General features: G+C 44.1%; 1 protein-coding gene across 1 annotated transcript; it reads right to left on the minus strand.

Annotated features, from left to right (window-relative positions):
- Nucleotides 1-14,334: 14,334 nt before the first annotated feature.
- CCDC127 (coiled-coil domain containing 127) lies at nt 14,335-16,326 on the minus strand. The gene is made up of 3 exons (XM_084260089.1): nt 16,310-16,326; nt 15,774-15,902; nt 14,335-15,131 (listed from the first exon to the last, which is right to left on the minus strand). Exons 2-3 carry the CDS (start codon nt 15,892-15,894, stop codon nt 14,458-14,460), a joined length of 795 nt encoding a protein of 264 aa, XP_084116215.1. The 5' UTR covers nt 15,895-15,902; nt 16,310-16,326; the 3' UTR covers nt 14,335-14,457.
- Between the last annotated feature and the right edge of the window lie 242 nt (nt 16,327-16,568).

Consider the following 16,568-nt stretch of genomic DNA (forward strand, 5'->3'; position numbering starts at 1 on the left):
TATCAGGATGATAAACTGCTTGTGAATCACCATCACATTCGGTTTCCCACAGTGTATGCTTACAAAATCATATGTTTCACGATGATTACCAGAACATGTTCTTCCTCCTTCTTGGAGATCTTACTCTACTAAAAGCTATGGCAAAAAGGATGGAGAATGAAAGGGATTATAAAAATCTGACCTTTAAAATCAAAAGCATAATCTGCTTACCCTAATGCCTCCAATCATTACAGAACAAGGTCTGAAGAACATAACATCTTTCTTGTAAACAGGCTTGAAATCAAAGTTCCCCTCACCTTTTCAATGAGCCTATGGTACACTGGTCAAAAATAAGAAGGAGAACCTGGTTAACAACAATCACATGTACTACTCATATCCTCATTCTTTCACTGCAATCATAACAAGGCTGTTCAGTTTGTGCCTCAGTGTTTTCAAGAGGTAAGTACTTGCCACTGAAAACTATATATAAAATCTAGGACAGTATATGTCATAAGAAAGAATTTTGCCAGCTAAGCCTTACAGGCCTATGGCATACAATGATACAGGGTGGTCAAAATAAAGAACCAGAAAGGATCTTGTAAGTCCAGCCCCTGCCACAGAAGAGCAACACATCACAGCATCTCTTTGCAAACTTATTATGTTGATTCAATTATTTTTTTTTTGTACTCCCTATTTTTTAAAAGGCTGGCCTAGACTTTTGTCATGTTATGCCCCAAGAATGCCGCTCTTTATCTCTTGGATTAAAAAGTTATCAAAAAAGTCTTCATTGTTGACACTGACAGCTGAATACAGTAGCCCAGATGGATTTTCCCTGTTCCTTGTATTAATATTTCCCCAACTTATCCTTTGGTGGTTCCAACTAAGGATTTTCTATCTTGCAGCAGAGCTTTTTCTGTTACAAAAATCGTATTATGAATTTCACCCACTTTCTCCTACTTTCCGCTACTCCAGCACATTGAGTTACTCAGCCCTTCCTGAGTGATACTTTTCCAGCATTCGTAATGCTCCTGAGATTGTGTCATGAATACTTCTCTAACATGCTATCATTTTTTGTCCTTAGTCATCAGTAGAAGAATGACAAGACCTTTCCTAAACCAATCCTTGAGGAACTGCATTAGTAACCCCCCCCATTGACCACCACCTGCTTTGGCAGGGGGGTTGGACCCGATGATCTCTTGAGGTCCCTTCCAACCCCTACAATTCTATGATTCTATGATTTCTGCTTTCAGCACAGCTTACCACCATAACCAGATCTCTACCTAGTTATTCGTTCACATTATATTTCCTATTCAGCTCACCTAATATATTCACTTGTGGTCAGCTGCCAACCGGTCTACTGAAGTCCAGAAAGACTACATTTACTGTACCTCCCTTCTCTATAAAAAATCAATTTTCACTTATAAGTGGCAATAGACAACTTTAAAATTGAAGCTCTCCAAGTTTCACAGAAAGACACTGATCTATTGCTCAACAGCAAGAAACTGCATGATCCAGGAGCTCACAGCTCCTTTGAGTTATTGTCCTGCTTCCTGAATCACAGGAAGATAACCCTAATAGGGAACATGAGGAAGTAATAAAGGATAGAAGACAAACAGGAAAACCCAACATCCTCCCCATAATATTTCTACATTCCCTGACTTGGTCTTTCAATAACTGAATCACTTTCAAAAACATGATTATGCACTGTCCACACAAGAAAAACTTACAGCTACAATCTAATGACTCTATGTAATCAGAAATCTTTGACAATCAAGATTCTGTATCAAATGGATTGAACCTAAAATAGCATGTTTTTCTTAAAGTATGGTGCAATCTGATATGGAAGGAATGAATGTAGCTTCCTTTGGGAACCAAATTTTGTAAGAAATTGATAGGATATGAAATAAATTCCCACTTGTGTTAATATGATCTGAAAATTTCTCTCTCTGCTAAGTTTCATGTGCAATCAGGATCCAACAATACACTCCAGGTTGTTTTGTACTGAATAAATCCAAAATGTCTTTCAGGAGAAGTTTATCTTCCTTCGGTAATGCCAGGTTCCAGTGGTTGTTAGTTATCTACCAGCTGTTAAATATTTGCAGAAGCAAATATGCTTGTATAGCATCTAGCTCAAATTTCTTTATCTGTGTAATTGCATATGGCTAATTATCTTGGAAAGCCAGTGCCTGTTTCTGAAGGACCTGCGGCAGCAGTGCCACCAGCCCCAGCATGACCTCGCCTGAAGGCAGGGGTTGTCTATATTGCCACCCTGTGGATTTCAACAAACGAGCTGGGGCTGCTCTGCGACAGTCACGATGACTGGCAGAGTTGACGGGAGCCCTTTCCTTTGCTCCAAGGTAAACTTCTCCTTCAAGTAACACACGGTTCAGGCCTGGCCCATCCCCAGGGGTTTGTTATTGCTAGTAAACCTCTACAAAAGCAACCCTTTCGCAATACAGGCTGCTACACAAGGCACGTTTTGCAACTTGTCAATTATAAACACAGGAGAAAACGGATCTTACATTAAGATTGGATTATTTGTTTTAAAACGGTTTTAATGACACATTTGCCTTTTTGTTTACTACCCTTGTGTTTTTATGTACTTTATGTACTACTACTATTTTATGTACTACTTTTTTTTTTAATTTAAAAAAGACTATACAAAAAAGTAAGCCAACTTGTCCCTAAGTAACTCATAATTAATTTACAAGAACTTGATTAAAAGGGAAGCATTCCCTCTCTACAGTCACATATTTTACTGGAATACACCCATGTACACATTTGTGGAAGAATATGGGCATAATCTTTTTTTTAGATGGAAATGTCTTTCATAGAATCACAGAACAGTTTGGGTTGGAAAGGGACCTCAAAAACCATCTAGTTCCAACCCCCTGCCATGGGCAGAGACACCCCCCACTAGACCAAGTTGCCCAAAGCCCCATCCAGCCTGGCCTTGAACACTGCCAGGGAGGGGGCAGCCACAGCTTCTCTGGGCAGCCTGTGCCAGGGCCTCACCACCCTCACAGGGAAGTATTTCTTCCTAATAGCTCACTAAATCTATCCTCTCTTAGTTTAAACCCATTACTCCTTGTGCTATCACTACACTGCCTGATAAGGAGTCCCTTTCCAGCTTTCCTGTAGGCCCCTTCAGGTACGGCAAGGTCACTATAAGGTCTCCACAGAGCCTTCTCTTCTCTGGGCTGAACAACCTCAATTCTCTCAGCACGTCTTCATAGGAGAGGTGCTGCAGTTCTCTGATCATGTTTATGACCTTCCTCTGAACTCACTCCAACAGCTCCATGTCCTTCTTATGTCAGGAGCCCCAGAGCAGCAAGGATGGAGCTGTTTACTTCTACTCTTTGGGGCCAGGACTGTGTATGGTGCAGTACCACTTAGGTTGAGAGGCTCCTGGCTACAGGCAGCCCCCAACATGTCTGTGGTAGCCTGGGCTCCTTGGGAACTGTCCCTGTCTGGGAAACAAGCCCTCTTGGGGCCTGGCATAGTCTCCCAGCCTGACCACCTACTAGTGGCTCCTGCTTCTTACATTGTGGGAGTCTCTCTTCATGGTGCTGTGGTCACTCCTGGTCCAGCACAGGTCATTCATCCTGCAGGAAGCCATCCTCTCATAGAGAAGGATGGGAATGAATTGAGCTGACTGACTGAAGGATCTGTCTGAAGAACCTGTCTTCTTCTGTCCTCCACTATTGGCTGGAGGGGACTGCACTGAGGAAAACTGTTCTGGCTGGATCCTGTGAAGGGGAGGAAAGGAGCAACCAGAGAGACAGGGCAGCAGCCTGTTCTTTAAGAAACCAAATTCCTTTCATTTAAATCCATTGAGAAAAGCAGAGTGTAGCAACAATACATGTGATTTGCACTCAGTCATAGTTTCAGGAATGAAATACAATCCTTATATTTGCATAGGAAGTTTCATGTGAATATATGGAGGAATTTTTTCACTGTGAGGGTGACAGAGCACTGGCACAGGCTGCCCAGAGAGGTTGTGGAGTCTCCTTCTCTGGAGACATTCAAAACCCACCTGGATGAATTCCTGTGTGATTTAGTCTGGGTAATCTGGGTGATCCTGCAGGGGGGTTGGACTAGATGATATTTTGTGTCCCCTTCCAACTCCTAACATTCTGTGATTCTGTGATTTTGTGATTCTTTCTTTGTGATCCCTTCATCCCTGGTATGACACAGGACAAGTCTGTTACTCTCCAAATATTTTCAGAGTGACAGCCTTCAGCTGCAACATAAACACCAAGTTTATTCTCTAATCTTGCCTTACAATACACCATTCTGTCCCGTTTTAGTACTGTAGCAGACACTGGTGTGAAATCTCTTTTTCTAGTGATTCTACAGCAATATCTCAGCAGCATTATTTTTTTTTTCAGTCAACTTCTATTTTGTATACAGAAATCACAGTTACTCTTGGTTGTGTGATAAGTTGGCAACGGGAAAAGATGGAAATGTACAGATGGTGGTAACTGTACAGCCTAAATCACAGTGTTTTCACTTGGAAGTGTAAAATGATAAAAAGGTAATAAAAGATGAGAAGGGGAAGGGGGAGAGGAAGGGGAAGAAGAACAAAAAGAAAATTCAGAGATTAAATTAAATGCTCTCTCTGTCAGCCTAATCCTGGCAAAATCTGTTGGACCATCTTTTAAAATATGCAGGGAAAACACAAAATTATTTTATATGCTGCCAAGAGGTAAAAGCCTTAACCAGGTCCTCATTTGAGAACACTGAGAGTTCCTTAGTTTTAAGGCTAACAATAAATGGCAGGTGGTTACGGAGTTTACTTTGCTTAGAAATGTTCTGTAGATCTTTAACTTGATTTAAGTTTTATGCTCTGTTATTCTGAAACTCTACCTCATAAGTAACCAAATGACACAGCTCCTCAGCTGACGTGATTTGATTTCCCATGTGTAAACTTCAGGGCTGCTGTGTTCATCCCAGAGCTGTTAGAGCAGGGATACCTTGAGAGCTTTGGAGAAGTCTAATAAACTTTGGAGGCTAGAACTCTTCCCATGCAATTGTGAACTTATCCGTATGGGGGAGAAGTCCTTTTGTACCAGCAAGTATCACTGCAGGGGAGAAACAGGACAGCACTGAATTGTCATTGAAACTCTGTCTTAGATTATTGGGAAGGCAACAGAGGTAGGATGTCATATACAATGATTTCCAGCATCCCCTTCTGGAATGTTTTTATGGTGTCAAGGAATTTCCTTCAGCAATCTGATATGGCTAGAAATTGCCAGTCTGTGTTTATTAGCCACAAAGAATTAAAGGGACCAAGCTATGAACATCGTGTCTGCTGTAGTTCATCCAAAACTGAGCTGGAACTGATGTCTGTGTGGCACTTTTCTCCTTTTTATCCTCCAGAAATAGACATGATCTTTATTTTTTTTTAATACACTGGTGGTTTGCATAGTACTTACTTCCGGTTTATACATAAATATTTCACAGAAGTAACATAGGCTGCAGCAGCATCATCCTTCTTTGTTTTCTTCAAAGGACAATGTGTTGTCCTTAATGTCACACTGCATACATTCAAAAGACCCCCAAAACACTGCTTTCATCTTTGAAAAATACATTTTAGCCTTTGAGGGGAGGGTGGGGGTGGGGTATGTCTGTGTGTGTGTGGTGGAATACAGGTAAGGTGCATAGCTGTAGAAATGCTTCTGTGAACAGCGTCAAATTATCTGATCTCATGGTGGCCAGCGTTGTCCTAAATTTCTCGGCCAAGTGCTAAGAAAGATCCAAGTGCTATTGCTTGGATCTCACCACAACCATCTTTTTCCTAGCAGGCAGCAACTCAGTTGTAGGCTGTTGCTTGTTGATTAAGCAATGAGCAGTGCTTTTTAAACAAGGCTGCTGGGGTTTTGTTTTCCAGTGCTGTGGTATACAACAAGATGTTGATCTACATCCAACTCTCACATGCCACCTTTGCATAGAGGTCTACCACAATACCCACTTTGGCAGAGACAAGCTCATTCTGTCTTGGTCAACAAACACCACGAAGGTTTTTTTTCCCTCATCTTTCTTGTTACTATGCTCCGGACCAGAGAGCTCTGACCACGTAGCGTTGGAGATGCGCTCCAGAGGAGCTCATGGGAACAGAAAGTGCCGCTGAGGCTGCTTGCTAGAAGAGCCCTTAGCCACAAGGTGGAGGTAGTATTTAATAATACGAAGCACCATCGGCTTTAGCTGAAGATTTTGTTCTGGTCGTGTAAATCAAGTTTAGAAGTGAGGTGTCTCAGTAATACAAACTCGCAGGAGCAGTGGTAAAGAGAAGGGTGAGGAAGTGTCTTTACAGCTGCTGGATGGTTCGGGCTGGGATCAGCCTGGAGCATGGGGATGTCTGAAGTGTGTGCCAGCAAACAGCCACCACGGCAGGTCTCACAATCCCTCTGTGCTGCGAGTTCCCATGTCCAAAATCCAGATCTTGGGAAATAATTTATATCCAGGAGCTCTGGAAGTGCAGAGCGGCACTAGGAAGAGACCACACACCAATATGGTTAAAAGTAATCAGTTCACTTTATTCAAGCCGGTAGCTGCTTATATACCTCTGAGGGTGACATAACTAGGGGCCAGAATAGGGGGGGAAAGGCCATCTGCACCGTATCAGGTCTCTATTACCACAATGGAATTTCGAAGTACCATGAGATCTCGTTACAGGTTCTCATTCCCAAGCTTTTTAGCCCCTTGTTAGTGAATTCTTAAGGCTGTTTTGCAAGCACAAGTAGCTGTGGCCTTGATCAGCTAGCCAGGCTCCCACACCTCTGCACTCTTCAAACACTTCCACAGACTCTTTGTTTCCAGAGGCACCCTGCACTCTCAGTTGTTTGGTTGATGCCATTAGTATTATACACAGCACCTAGCACTTCTGGGGCTATTTTGCCAGTAATGTTCCTTCTTTTCACTTTCTCTGAAACCTATCCATAATCTGCCTGTAATCAGTCATTTTGCACAACTCCTTCCACAGTAATTTCTCAGACAGTGCTACCTTGTGAGTAGGATATGCTATGACTGCGCTTGTCCACTTGAAATAAAACTTGCCACATGGGTGACCTGTTGGCCACGACCCTCAGTGATGTACAGTAGGCAATCCTGTGTGGTGTGACCGTTTTTTAACAGCCCTTCTGATGTTGAAGTCCAGCTGCACCCCTCATGTCTACAAGGTTCACCAAGTATGTGAGTCTTGGGACTGTGCAGGTTTTCAAAGTTGTGAGCTTTCTGTAAAGGTTTTGGCAGTTTTTCCCATGTTAGAAAACCAAGAACCAATTTTCAGAGTTCAGATTGAGATGTCTGTACCCAGTGGTAAATTTTCAACTCAGTGTATTTTTCAGAGTCTCCTGGAATAATTGTGTTCGGTTTATATTGAACACCTTCCAGTGGCTGGAGTCAATGATCATGTAAGAGTTATGGTGGGGCTCTGATGCAAAAGCCATGACATCTTTCCCTCCTCAGTTTTAGATCAGAGGCACAGAAATGTTTCTACAAGAGAGATGTGTTTTGAATCCTCTTCCATGTGTTGCTTGGCAGGAGCAAGTCATCAGCAAAGGCCAAGGTAGTAACCTGTTTTGGCCACATCATGACATTTCTTCTGGTGGAATCTATAACCACTTTTTTCTAAGTTGCAGAGCAATGCATTTACTGGGTGACATCAGATCCCCGTATTTGGGTCTGACCTTACTGGCCAGTATGATCCAATCGGATCAGTATGATCCAATTCCAGATGAGTGGTAGCATTTCCAGGTCAAGTTTCATCAGACCACATGCTCAGATAATTCTTTCTTCTTCAGAACCAGAGGGGTATGTTCATGTGTGTATGTTCACACAAAGCTGCCTGACAGGGAAGGACCTGGGGGTGTTGGTTGACTGCCGACTGAACATTAGTCAGCAGTGTGCCCAGGTGGCCAAGAAGGCTAATGGCATCTTGGCTTGTATCAGTGTGGCCAGCAGGTCCAGGGACGTGATTGTGCCCCTGTACTTGGCATTAATGAGGCTGCACCTCAAATACTGTGTTCAGTTTTGGGTCCCACACTTCAAGAAAGACATCGAGGTCCTAGAGCATGTCCAGAGAAGGGCAGCCAGGCTGGTGAACAAACCTGAGGGAACTGGGGTTGTTTAGCCTGGAGAAGAGAAGGCTGAGGGGAGACCTTCTCACCACCTACAATTACCTGAAGGAGGTTGAGAGATGGGTGTTGGTCTCTTTGCCCAAGTGACAGGTGACAGGATGAGGGGGAATGGCCTCAAGCTGCACCAGGGCAGGTTCAGATCAGACATTAGGAAAAAGTTCTTCACCAAAAGGGTTATTGGGCATTTGAACAGGCTGCCCGGGGAGGTGGCTGAGTCACCATTCCTGCATGTATTTAAAAGATAAGTAGACAAGGTGCTTAGGGATATGGTTCAGTAGAGGGCAGGTATGGTTGGACTCCCACCTGGAGCATTGTGTCCAGTTCTGGGCTCCCTGGTATAAAAAAGATGGGGATCTCCTGGAGAGAGTCCAGCAGAGGCTACGAAGATAATTAAGGGCCTGGAGCATCTCCCCTGCGAAAAAAGGCTGAGTGAACTGGGGCTGTTCAGCCTGGAGAAAAAAAGACTAAGAGGACATCTTAATAATATTTATAAATATCTCAAGTGTGGGAGACAGAGGGAAACAGACAGCCTCTTTTCAGTGGTCTGTGGGGACAGGACAAGAGGCAATGGCTGCAAGTTGGAGCACAGGAAGTTCCACACCAATATGCAGAAAAACTTTTTACAGTGAGGGTGACAGAGTACTGGAATGGGCTGCTTAGGGGTGGAGTCTCAAAACCAGCCCATACACAGCACACCCATAATCTGCCCAAGCAACTTCCTTATTTTGGTTTTAGAGAGTGATCAACAGGTTTGCCTGTGTTGGGCTGATTTTGTTTCAGTGTGTCTTATATAAAGAATTGGCTTCTGCCTTATCTAATGTGCTTGACTGATTTTTTTTTTTTCTCCAATATGCAAATCTTGCAATACCACACAATAAACATACTATTTTTCAGCTGGTCAAAATCAGTATTCTGTATCATAAATTTTATAGCATGACATGCTACAAATATGGTATTTTATCAATTTTTTGAAACTCCTTACTAGCCACTATGGGAGAAAATGTAATTGTTTTTTAAAACCTCACCACCCTTACTTCTGAGGAATTTGTAGTTAATTATTCCAAGCCCATGTTAACTATGAGCAAACAGCCCCATGTGCCCGTTCTTGGATAGGCAGGAACAATTTCCGCTGCCTGTATTAAATTATGAGTGGCTTGGTCAATTCCTTAACAAGAGGACTTGCCTGAGAAAACCCCTGGATGTGCACTCAGTCCTTCACACCAAATGGTTAAACATACGGACAGTGTCTTTCATCTTACAGGGCAGAGCTCCTATGGATCAGCAGGAGCTCCCTGGGGAAATCTCTGGTGTCACCCCAGCTGCTGGGAGAGCTCCTGCAGCATTCAATGAGTTGCTTTGTTGTGCAGTGGCTGACCTATCAGTTGATCTCCTCATTGCCAAGTATTTTAAATTTCAGTGAGTTACTTTGCAGATCTGTCTGATGTCACAGCTATGCAGTGATTAGCTGGATAGCTCCCAGACTGGGCAATCAGTTAATGACTATGTGTCCTTGGCATGCACACAGGCAAAACCTTCATATCCAGCTGCTCCATGACCATAACTAAATTTGAGTTTCATCCTTTTACACACCTGTAACTTAAATCCTTTTTCTTTTGCCACACCACCTGAGCCATTGACAAGTTTCTGCCTTGTATCCTCCAGAGAAACTCTCATTATTTTCTCATGCTCATGCAGGAGTACTCAAAAAGATGAGGAAGAGTTAAAGGGGAGCGTGAATAGAGCTGTCACTTCCAGGGTGCAGCATCGCTTTGAGCAAGAAGGCATGTTGCGTCAGCAGTCTTCTGACAGCTCCTGTTGAGGCAAAACGAACAAGGGGCACCCAGATCCCTGCACTGCTCCTCTTTACCCACCCCCCTTCAGGAGCATTTTCTAAGGATGATTTCTACCACTGGGTCCCAGTACCGTGAGGTCCAGAGTGCGTTTTGTGTTTCTCTGAGCGTTGCACACACCCAGGACAGCAGCTGTTACCACACAACCACACACCAAATAGAACACCACTTCTGCTTGTATTGAAAGCACGAGATGTCTCAGGGCAGATTAACACAGCTACTGCCCTGGGGAACCCCACTGGTGACTGGCCATCAGCCAGATGTAACCCCATTTACCAACACCCTCTGGGCCCAACCCTTCAGCCCATTGCCCACCCAACGCATTATGGCTTTCTCTAGTACGCTGGGCATTTTGTCCAGCAAGGCACTGCGAGACACAGCATCGAAAGCCTTACTGAAATACATCAACTGGGTTCCCTTGGTCACCCAGCTGGGTGACCTTGTCGTAAAATGAAATCGGACTGAATAGGCAGGACCTTCCTCTTCTGAACCAGTGTTGGCTGTGACCAGTGGCTGCATTGTCCTTTCGGTGTTTTTCAGTAACTCCCAGCATGATTTTCTCCATAATTTTACCAGGCACTGAGGTGAGACTGACAGGCCTGAAATTACCAGGGTCTTCTTTCTTACCTTTCTTGAAAATTGCGATGTTTCCTAGCTTCCAGTCAACTGGGACCCCTCCAGATTCCCAAGATAGTTAAAAAATAATTGAGAGAGGTCTCGCAATGACATCAGACAGCTCCTTGACTACCTTGGGATGAATCCCATCAGGACCCATGGATTTACAGCATTCAACAACTCAACATCACACACCACCACTCCCGCCCTGAGAGACTGTTATAACAAGCTGAACCTGGACTAAATGAACTCACTCAACATTTTAGAGGGATGGGATGGCCCACGGACTGAAGGAATGACATCTGTCTGTGTATCTCAAAGGCTGGGAAATGGTAGTGATTAACTGAAAATATAGGATCCAGGCATTTAATCACCCATCTTTACTTCAAGCTGGTGCACTTAACCGTTTAATGATGATATTCTTTCCTAAGAAACCCCCCACAACTTTCCAACATATTCTCATCACAAACACATGCCAATTAAAAAAAAATCCAATTTGTAAAACCTTAAAACTGTGCAATTTGCTTCAAAAGTTGGAAGAAAATCACAAATTCCACTCCTCCCACCCACCTTGCTCATGTTACAAAACAGTGCAAAAACACGTAAGGGCTTTTATTGTTGTTGTTTAACAGGTGAACAGCCATTTTCATAACCAAAAAAAGTTAGGTAATTTGAAAACTAATTATTTTTGCATTGTGTGTATGTGTGTGTTTATATATACATCTATGGGCATTTCCAAACAAATAACCAATCCAGAACAATAGTTGTTGTGCAAGACCAAAGCTCGCAATAGAACTTTCCATGTAACAACCTACAAAGGGGGAATGTTTAAAAAATTACATAACACACCAACAAACGTGAGTTTTGGCAGAAACTAACAGGATCAGTGCTTCCAAATCAGTTACACACTTCTAAAACTATCCCTCATAATGCTTCAGTCTTAATATACTGATCTGCAAAGTGCTCATGAGCAGCAGTTCAAGTTAGTTGTACAAATAACTGACACTGCTAAAGAAGTGAAAGCAAGTATCAAACATTTATTAATTACATTGCATCCAACCTTGTACAATCGAGCATATGATGCTTCAACTTACACATTTACACTGAAAAAAGGGGTTTACCCTTTTCTCTATATTTTTTTCTTACATTTTCTTTAAACCTGTCGAGTGATGTCAGTGACAAACTATGAAAAAAAAAAGCCTGGGCAAAAAGCATAAAACATTTGATCTTTTAGTATTAAGCACTAATGAACATGTACAAAATCAAGGCATGAGTTTTAAACACACTGGCATTGATTCACTGGCTGCTGTTTGTCAGCAGAGCTGCCCACCTGCCAGTAGGTGCACATGAAATGCGCTGTGGCTGTGTGGTTATTAGACACTTCCCGCTTCCTAGAGGAATTACACACAGGCTAATTAGTTCCCCAAACTAATCTGTTCTACTGGGCAATTAGGACACGTGCATATAGCCAGCTACAGCAGCTTGGCCCAGGCTGCCACACGAGTAGTAAGTCAATTCTTGTCTCCCAGGTTGCACACACATAGCACCCAAATTTTGGCCTCCCTGGTGTTTGTGACAGTCTTTCCCCTCCCAGGTCTGTCTACCACAACTTTATTAAACAAAAATTTAAATCAGTACATAAGAGACCAAAAGATCAACAGGACAGTATAACTGGCACCACTAAGGTGAGCAAAATCACAGCTGGAGAACTGAGCTGGCTGGGAAACATGTTCTGCTTAAAATCCTAGGTATTTTTACCAAGTGAGTAGTCTAGGTTGCACACGCTACTTTGGAAGATCTAGCTGTCCTCTCTGTGCCCAGACTGAAATGAAGCCAGAAGGAAATAAGAGAAAGCCCCACATCTGTTGGAGTTCTCTGTTAAACTTGGACATGCATTCACTTAGCTGGATTGCTTCTGGGCCACGCAGCAGTTGAATGTCTAGAGCAAACGTGTTTATATGTTTGTCATTAGTCCTCAGTAAATAAAGAGCTGCTAATTAGAGAACTGACAACCTACCAACTCTAATCCAAATCAAGGAACAGAAGACTAGATGTTATGAACAAAAGGGCAAGCACTGCCCCTTTGAGGGCTAAGGTTGGATTAGAAAGGAGGAAGAAAAAAGTTACTCTCCAAAATGATGCATCTGAAAATGAAGGTAGCTCCTACTGCTACAATGATCCAAAGAATACTCAAAAGTTTTAAGGGATTTCCAGCATGGAAATGCACTGGGGTTTGGGGGGGGATGTTGTTTTTGTGGTTTGTGTTTGGTTTTGTTTTTCTTTTAAATATGTAGGTCTGCTTATTTTACCATGCTAACTAACTAGAGTAAAAAGCCTCTTTTCTTAAAAGTTTACAAAGCTTACACATCACCATAAAAGCCTACAGATGTACAAGTGAAGCGATGCACCATGAGCTCAAAATTTAAGTGTTGTGGAAAAGCACTTTTGAGTTTGGGGAGGACTGAGGCAGTCAAGAAGGGAGGTAGTAGCTACCAGTGCAGGCTGCATTTAGGTTCCTACCTGTGAATAACACATGGGACCTGCAGAAGGAACAGAGCCGGGTGCGATGGCTGCAACCCACGGAGGTTCCTGCAAACTAACTGGGCAGCAGCCAGCGGGCTGGGGTGCAGAGGCAGCAGCACAGTGACACGATAACAGAGGCACACTGTTGGGTTACAGCTGAGAGCCTGACTGGGAGAAAACTCGAAGACAGGTGGAGAGAGTTGGGCTTGTTCAGCCTGGAGAAAAGAAAGCTCCAGGGAGACCCAATTGCAGTGTACCAATACTTAAAGGGGTCCTACAGGAAAGTGGGACAGGGATGGTTCATCAGGGAGTGTAGTGAAAGGACAAGGGGTAATGGCTTTAAGCTGAAAGAGGGCAGGTTTAGGTTAGATGTTAGGAAGACATTCTTTACTACAAGGGTGGTGAGACACTGGCACAGGCTGCCCAGAGAAGCTGTGTCTTCCCCCTCCCTGTCAGTGTTCAAGGCCAGGCTGGATGGGGTGTTGGGCAACCTAGTCTAGTGGAAGGCATCTCTGCCCATGGCAGGGGGGTTCAGAACTAGCTGGTCTTTGAGATAGCTTTCCAACCCAAACCATTCTGTGATTCTATGATCTCCAGTATGATGAGAATGTAACTTGGCTTTTATAGTCTCTAATATTCAAACATGGATTCCAAAATTCATTGATACATTCATCAGTCTGTTTCTTTGTGATGCTTCCTTCTTTGTGATGCTTCCTTCATAAAGTACTACTTGTATACTAAGGTGGAAGACAATGCAAGACTGATTAATTTGAAACATGATCATGCTAATATATACATTTATATACACACATTTACACATACATGTATGTATATAAATGTGTATATACATATACACACACATGACCTGTGTAACAAGCACCTTGCTAAAACACCATCTCTTCCAAACATCTGTCTCAAAAAATCAGTCTTGCAAAAAAGAAAGCACTGAGACACTGTAAAACGTCAGGGATACAGAGCACGATGTGCTACCCCACTTAGGGAGGCAAATCACACTTCTCTGTTGATGGAGTTACCATCAACTAGGTGTATCGCCCAAAACAGAGCTCCATTTTGCTGCTCCTGATACCTATGGAAACTGGCACATCTCTATACTACACTGCAGTTTGCAATACAAACACACTCACAGAGTTTAAGAGCATGCATAGCTCACTGGAGCATTTACTGTTAGTGAAAGGAAAGGCACTGACACAGCATGTGTCCCATGCAAATACAAGTGCAACAAGGAAGAGAAACAGAAACACAGTAGGAGATTGTAACAGCCTGAGACTACAACTGTGATTGTCCCTACTATTCGTGGTGGGTCACATGAAACCCATTGCCTCCCCCACTTACTGTTTCCCTAACATGGCCTTTTCTGCCCTCTTGAACTTTTGTAGTTCAATAGCTAGTTCCCAATATCTCAAATACAGCCACATAAGTCTGCCATTTTGACTTTTGTTTCTGTTCAGCAGATTGCCACAGTAGTTATCATGTTTGAAAATATCTTTTAAGCCACTTTCCATATGTACAGACATAGCAACAGGATCAGTTGCTGCTTTAACTAGCAGATTTTTCTCTATTTCCAGTCTCTGGCTTCTGGGTACAACAAGGCTGCAGTAGATGTCCTGTCTTTCTTTAAGTCCTTCTTCAAATTCCTTTAGTAAAGTATTGGCTCTCTTTTGCCACTCTTCTTCCTTTGCCAGACAACTCTGGTACAAGCTACCTGCTGCTCCTGAGTGCAAAAGGACTTGTTTTTCTCGCTCTAACTTCTCCTGCTCCTGCTCTAGGATCCTTCTTTCTTCCACTAGTTTGCGACTCTGGGACACGAGGGCTTCGCGGTAACTCAGGGTTCTGTTGCGTTCCTTTTCCAGCTCCAACTCCAAGTGAGCGACTCTGCGACGATTTTCTGTGATTATATCCCGGTACTTGGCTTCCAGGTCTTTTTGTAAAGATGAATGTCTTTTATAATACTCTTTTTTTTCTCTTTCTATTTCTTTTTGACATTCCCTGGTCCAGATCCAACCTATCATATATAAATGAGACTTCAGATGTGAGTATAATCATACCCATCCATGTCATGGGTGTTAATTAGCTATGCCTCCAAAGAAGCTATTAAGTGGTAAAAAAAAATATCTCCTGCCCTCCCCAGTGATATACATTCCACTCACATCCCACAAAACATCTTTCTGTGGGTCCATGCTTCCCGATTAGTGACTTTAAATGATCGTGCTTCCTTTTCAGTAAAATCTCCCCATGTCATTTATTGCTAATACACACAGTTCTTGGAGGAAAGAAGGAAAATGAAGTTATGGGGAAACAAACTGGAGGTTTCCAATATAGGAACTGCACTGAGAAATTCTTAGGTCCAGTAAATAAACACACATGAGCAGCTCCTTGGGCTGCTACCTCTGGGCTTTCTAGTATATCATATGTTCACTCCTCTGAGGGAGCTTTGTGAATTAGAACTTATTAAACACGGATTCAATTCCATGTGTGAAAAAACAAAAGCCTTTGCCCTAGTATAAGCAGCATTTACATTGCAAAACATCAGAAGCGAGAGGAAATCCCTAAATGGGGCATTACTTTATCCCTGTACAGCTTCAGAGGCGCCCCTCTGGCTTGCAGGCCAGATGCCTGGGCACAGCCACTTGCTCCATCTACTTACGGAAGGCAGCCAAGCCCAGCATGGGGACCAGCAAGGCGTAGTTCCATCTGCTGCCTTCATCCCCGGGCTCCCGTTGATTCGGCAGGATGTTCCAGTTAGGAGGGTCATTTAAGTTATTCATGAAGGCACCTTGGATTTACAGGAGAGAAGCACACGGCCTTAGCAACACGCAGGGGAGGAAGCACCGCCGCTGGTGCCGCTGCAGCCACCCTCCTGCCCAGACCACGGCTGACTGCGGGACAGGTATCCCCGCCCAAGACCCTCAAACGGCGGCCTCGTCCCCTGGGAACGCTGCGCGGGGGAGCGTTCGCTCGGTAACAGTCAGTCTGGGCGCGGCCGCCCCGGGGCCTCAGCCCTGCCGCTGACACCACCCGCCCCCTCCCCCGGCTGGCGGCACGTTAGCAGCTATCGCCGCCATCCTCGAGGCCTCCAGGCTCCCCTGCGCTGCAGGCCCTAGCCCAACCACCACCCCAGCACCAAGCCCGGGCGGGAGCTCAGGCCCGGCCCGCTAGACCCAGAGCAAGACAGACACCCACCTGCCTGGGAGCGCGGAGCCGGAGCGGGCAGTTATCCCTGTCCCTTACCTGCTGGCCCCGCCCCCTCCCGGGCCGGCCCATTAGCCTGAAGAAAAGGGGGGAGAGACGGTGGAATAATAAACAGAGGCGCCCGAGTCCTAGAGACTCTCAGTCGTCTGTCCCAGTCTCAGCCCTCTCAGAAGACGAAACGAGGAGGGGGCTTTCGCGGGAGGAGGGCACGCATCCCACATACAAGCGCACCCGCCTTCAGCCCGGGATT

Source organism: Gallinula chloropus, assembly GCF_964237585.1.
Source record: "Gallinula chloropus genome assembly, chromosome: 2".
NCBI lineage: Eukaryota > Metazoa > Chordata > Aves > Gruiformes > Rallidae > Gallinula > Gallinula chloropus.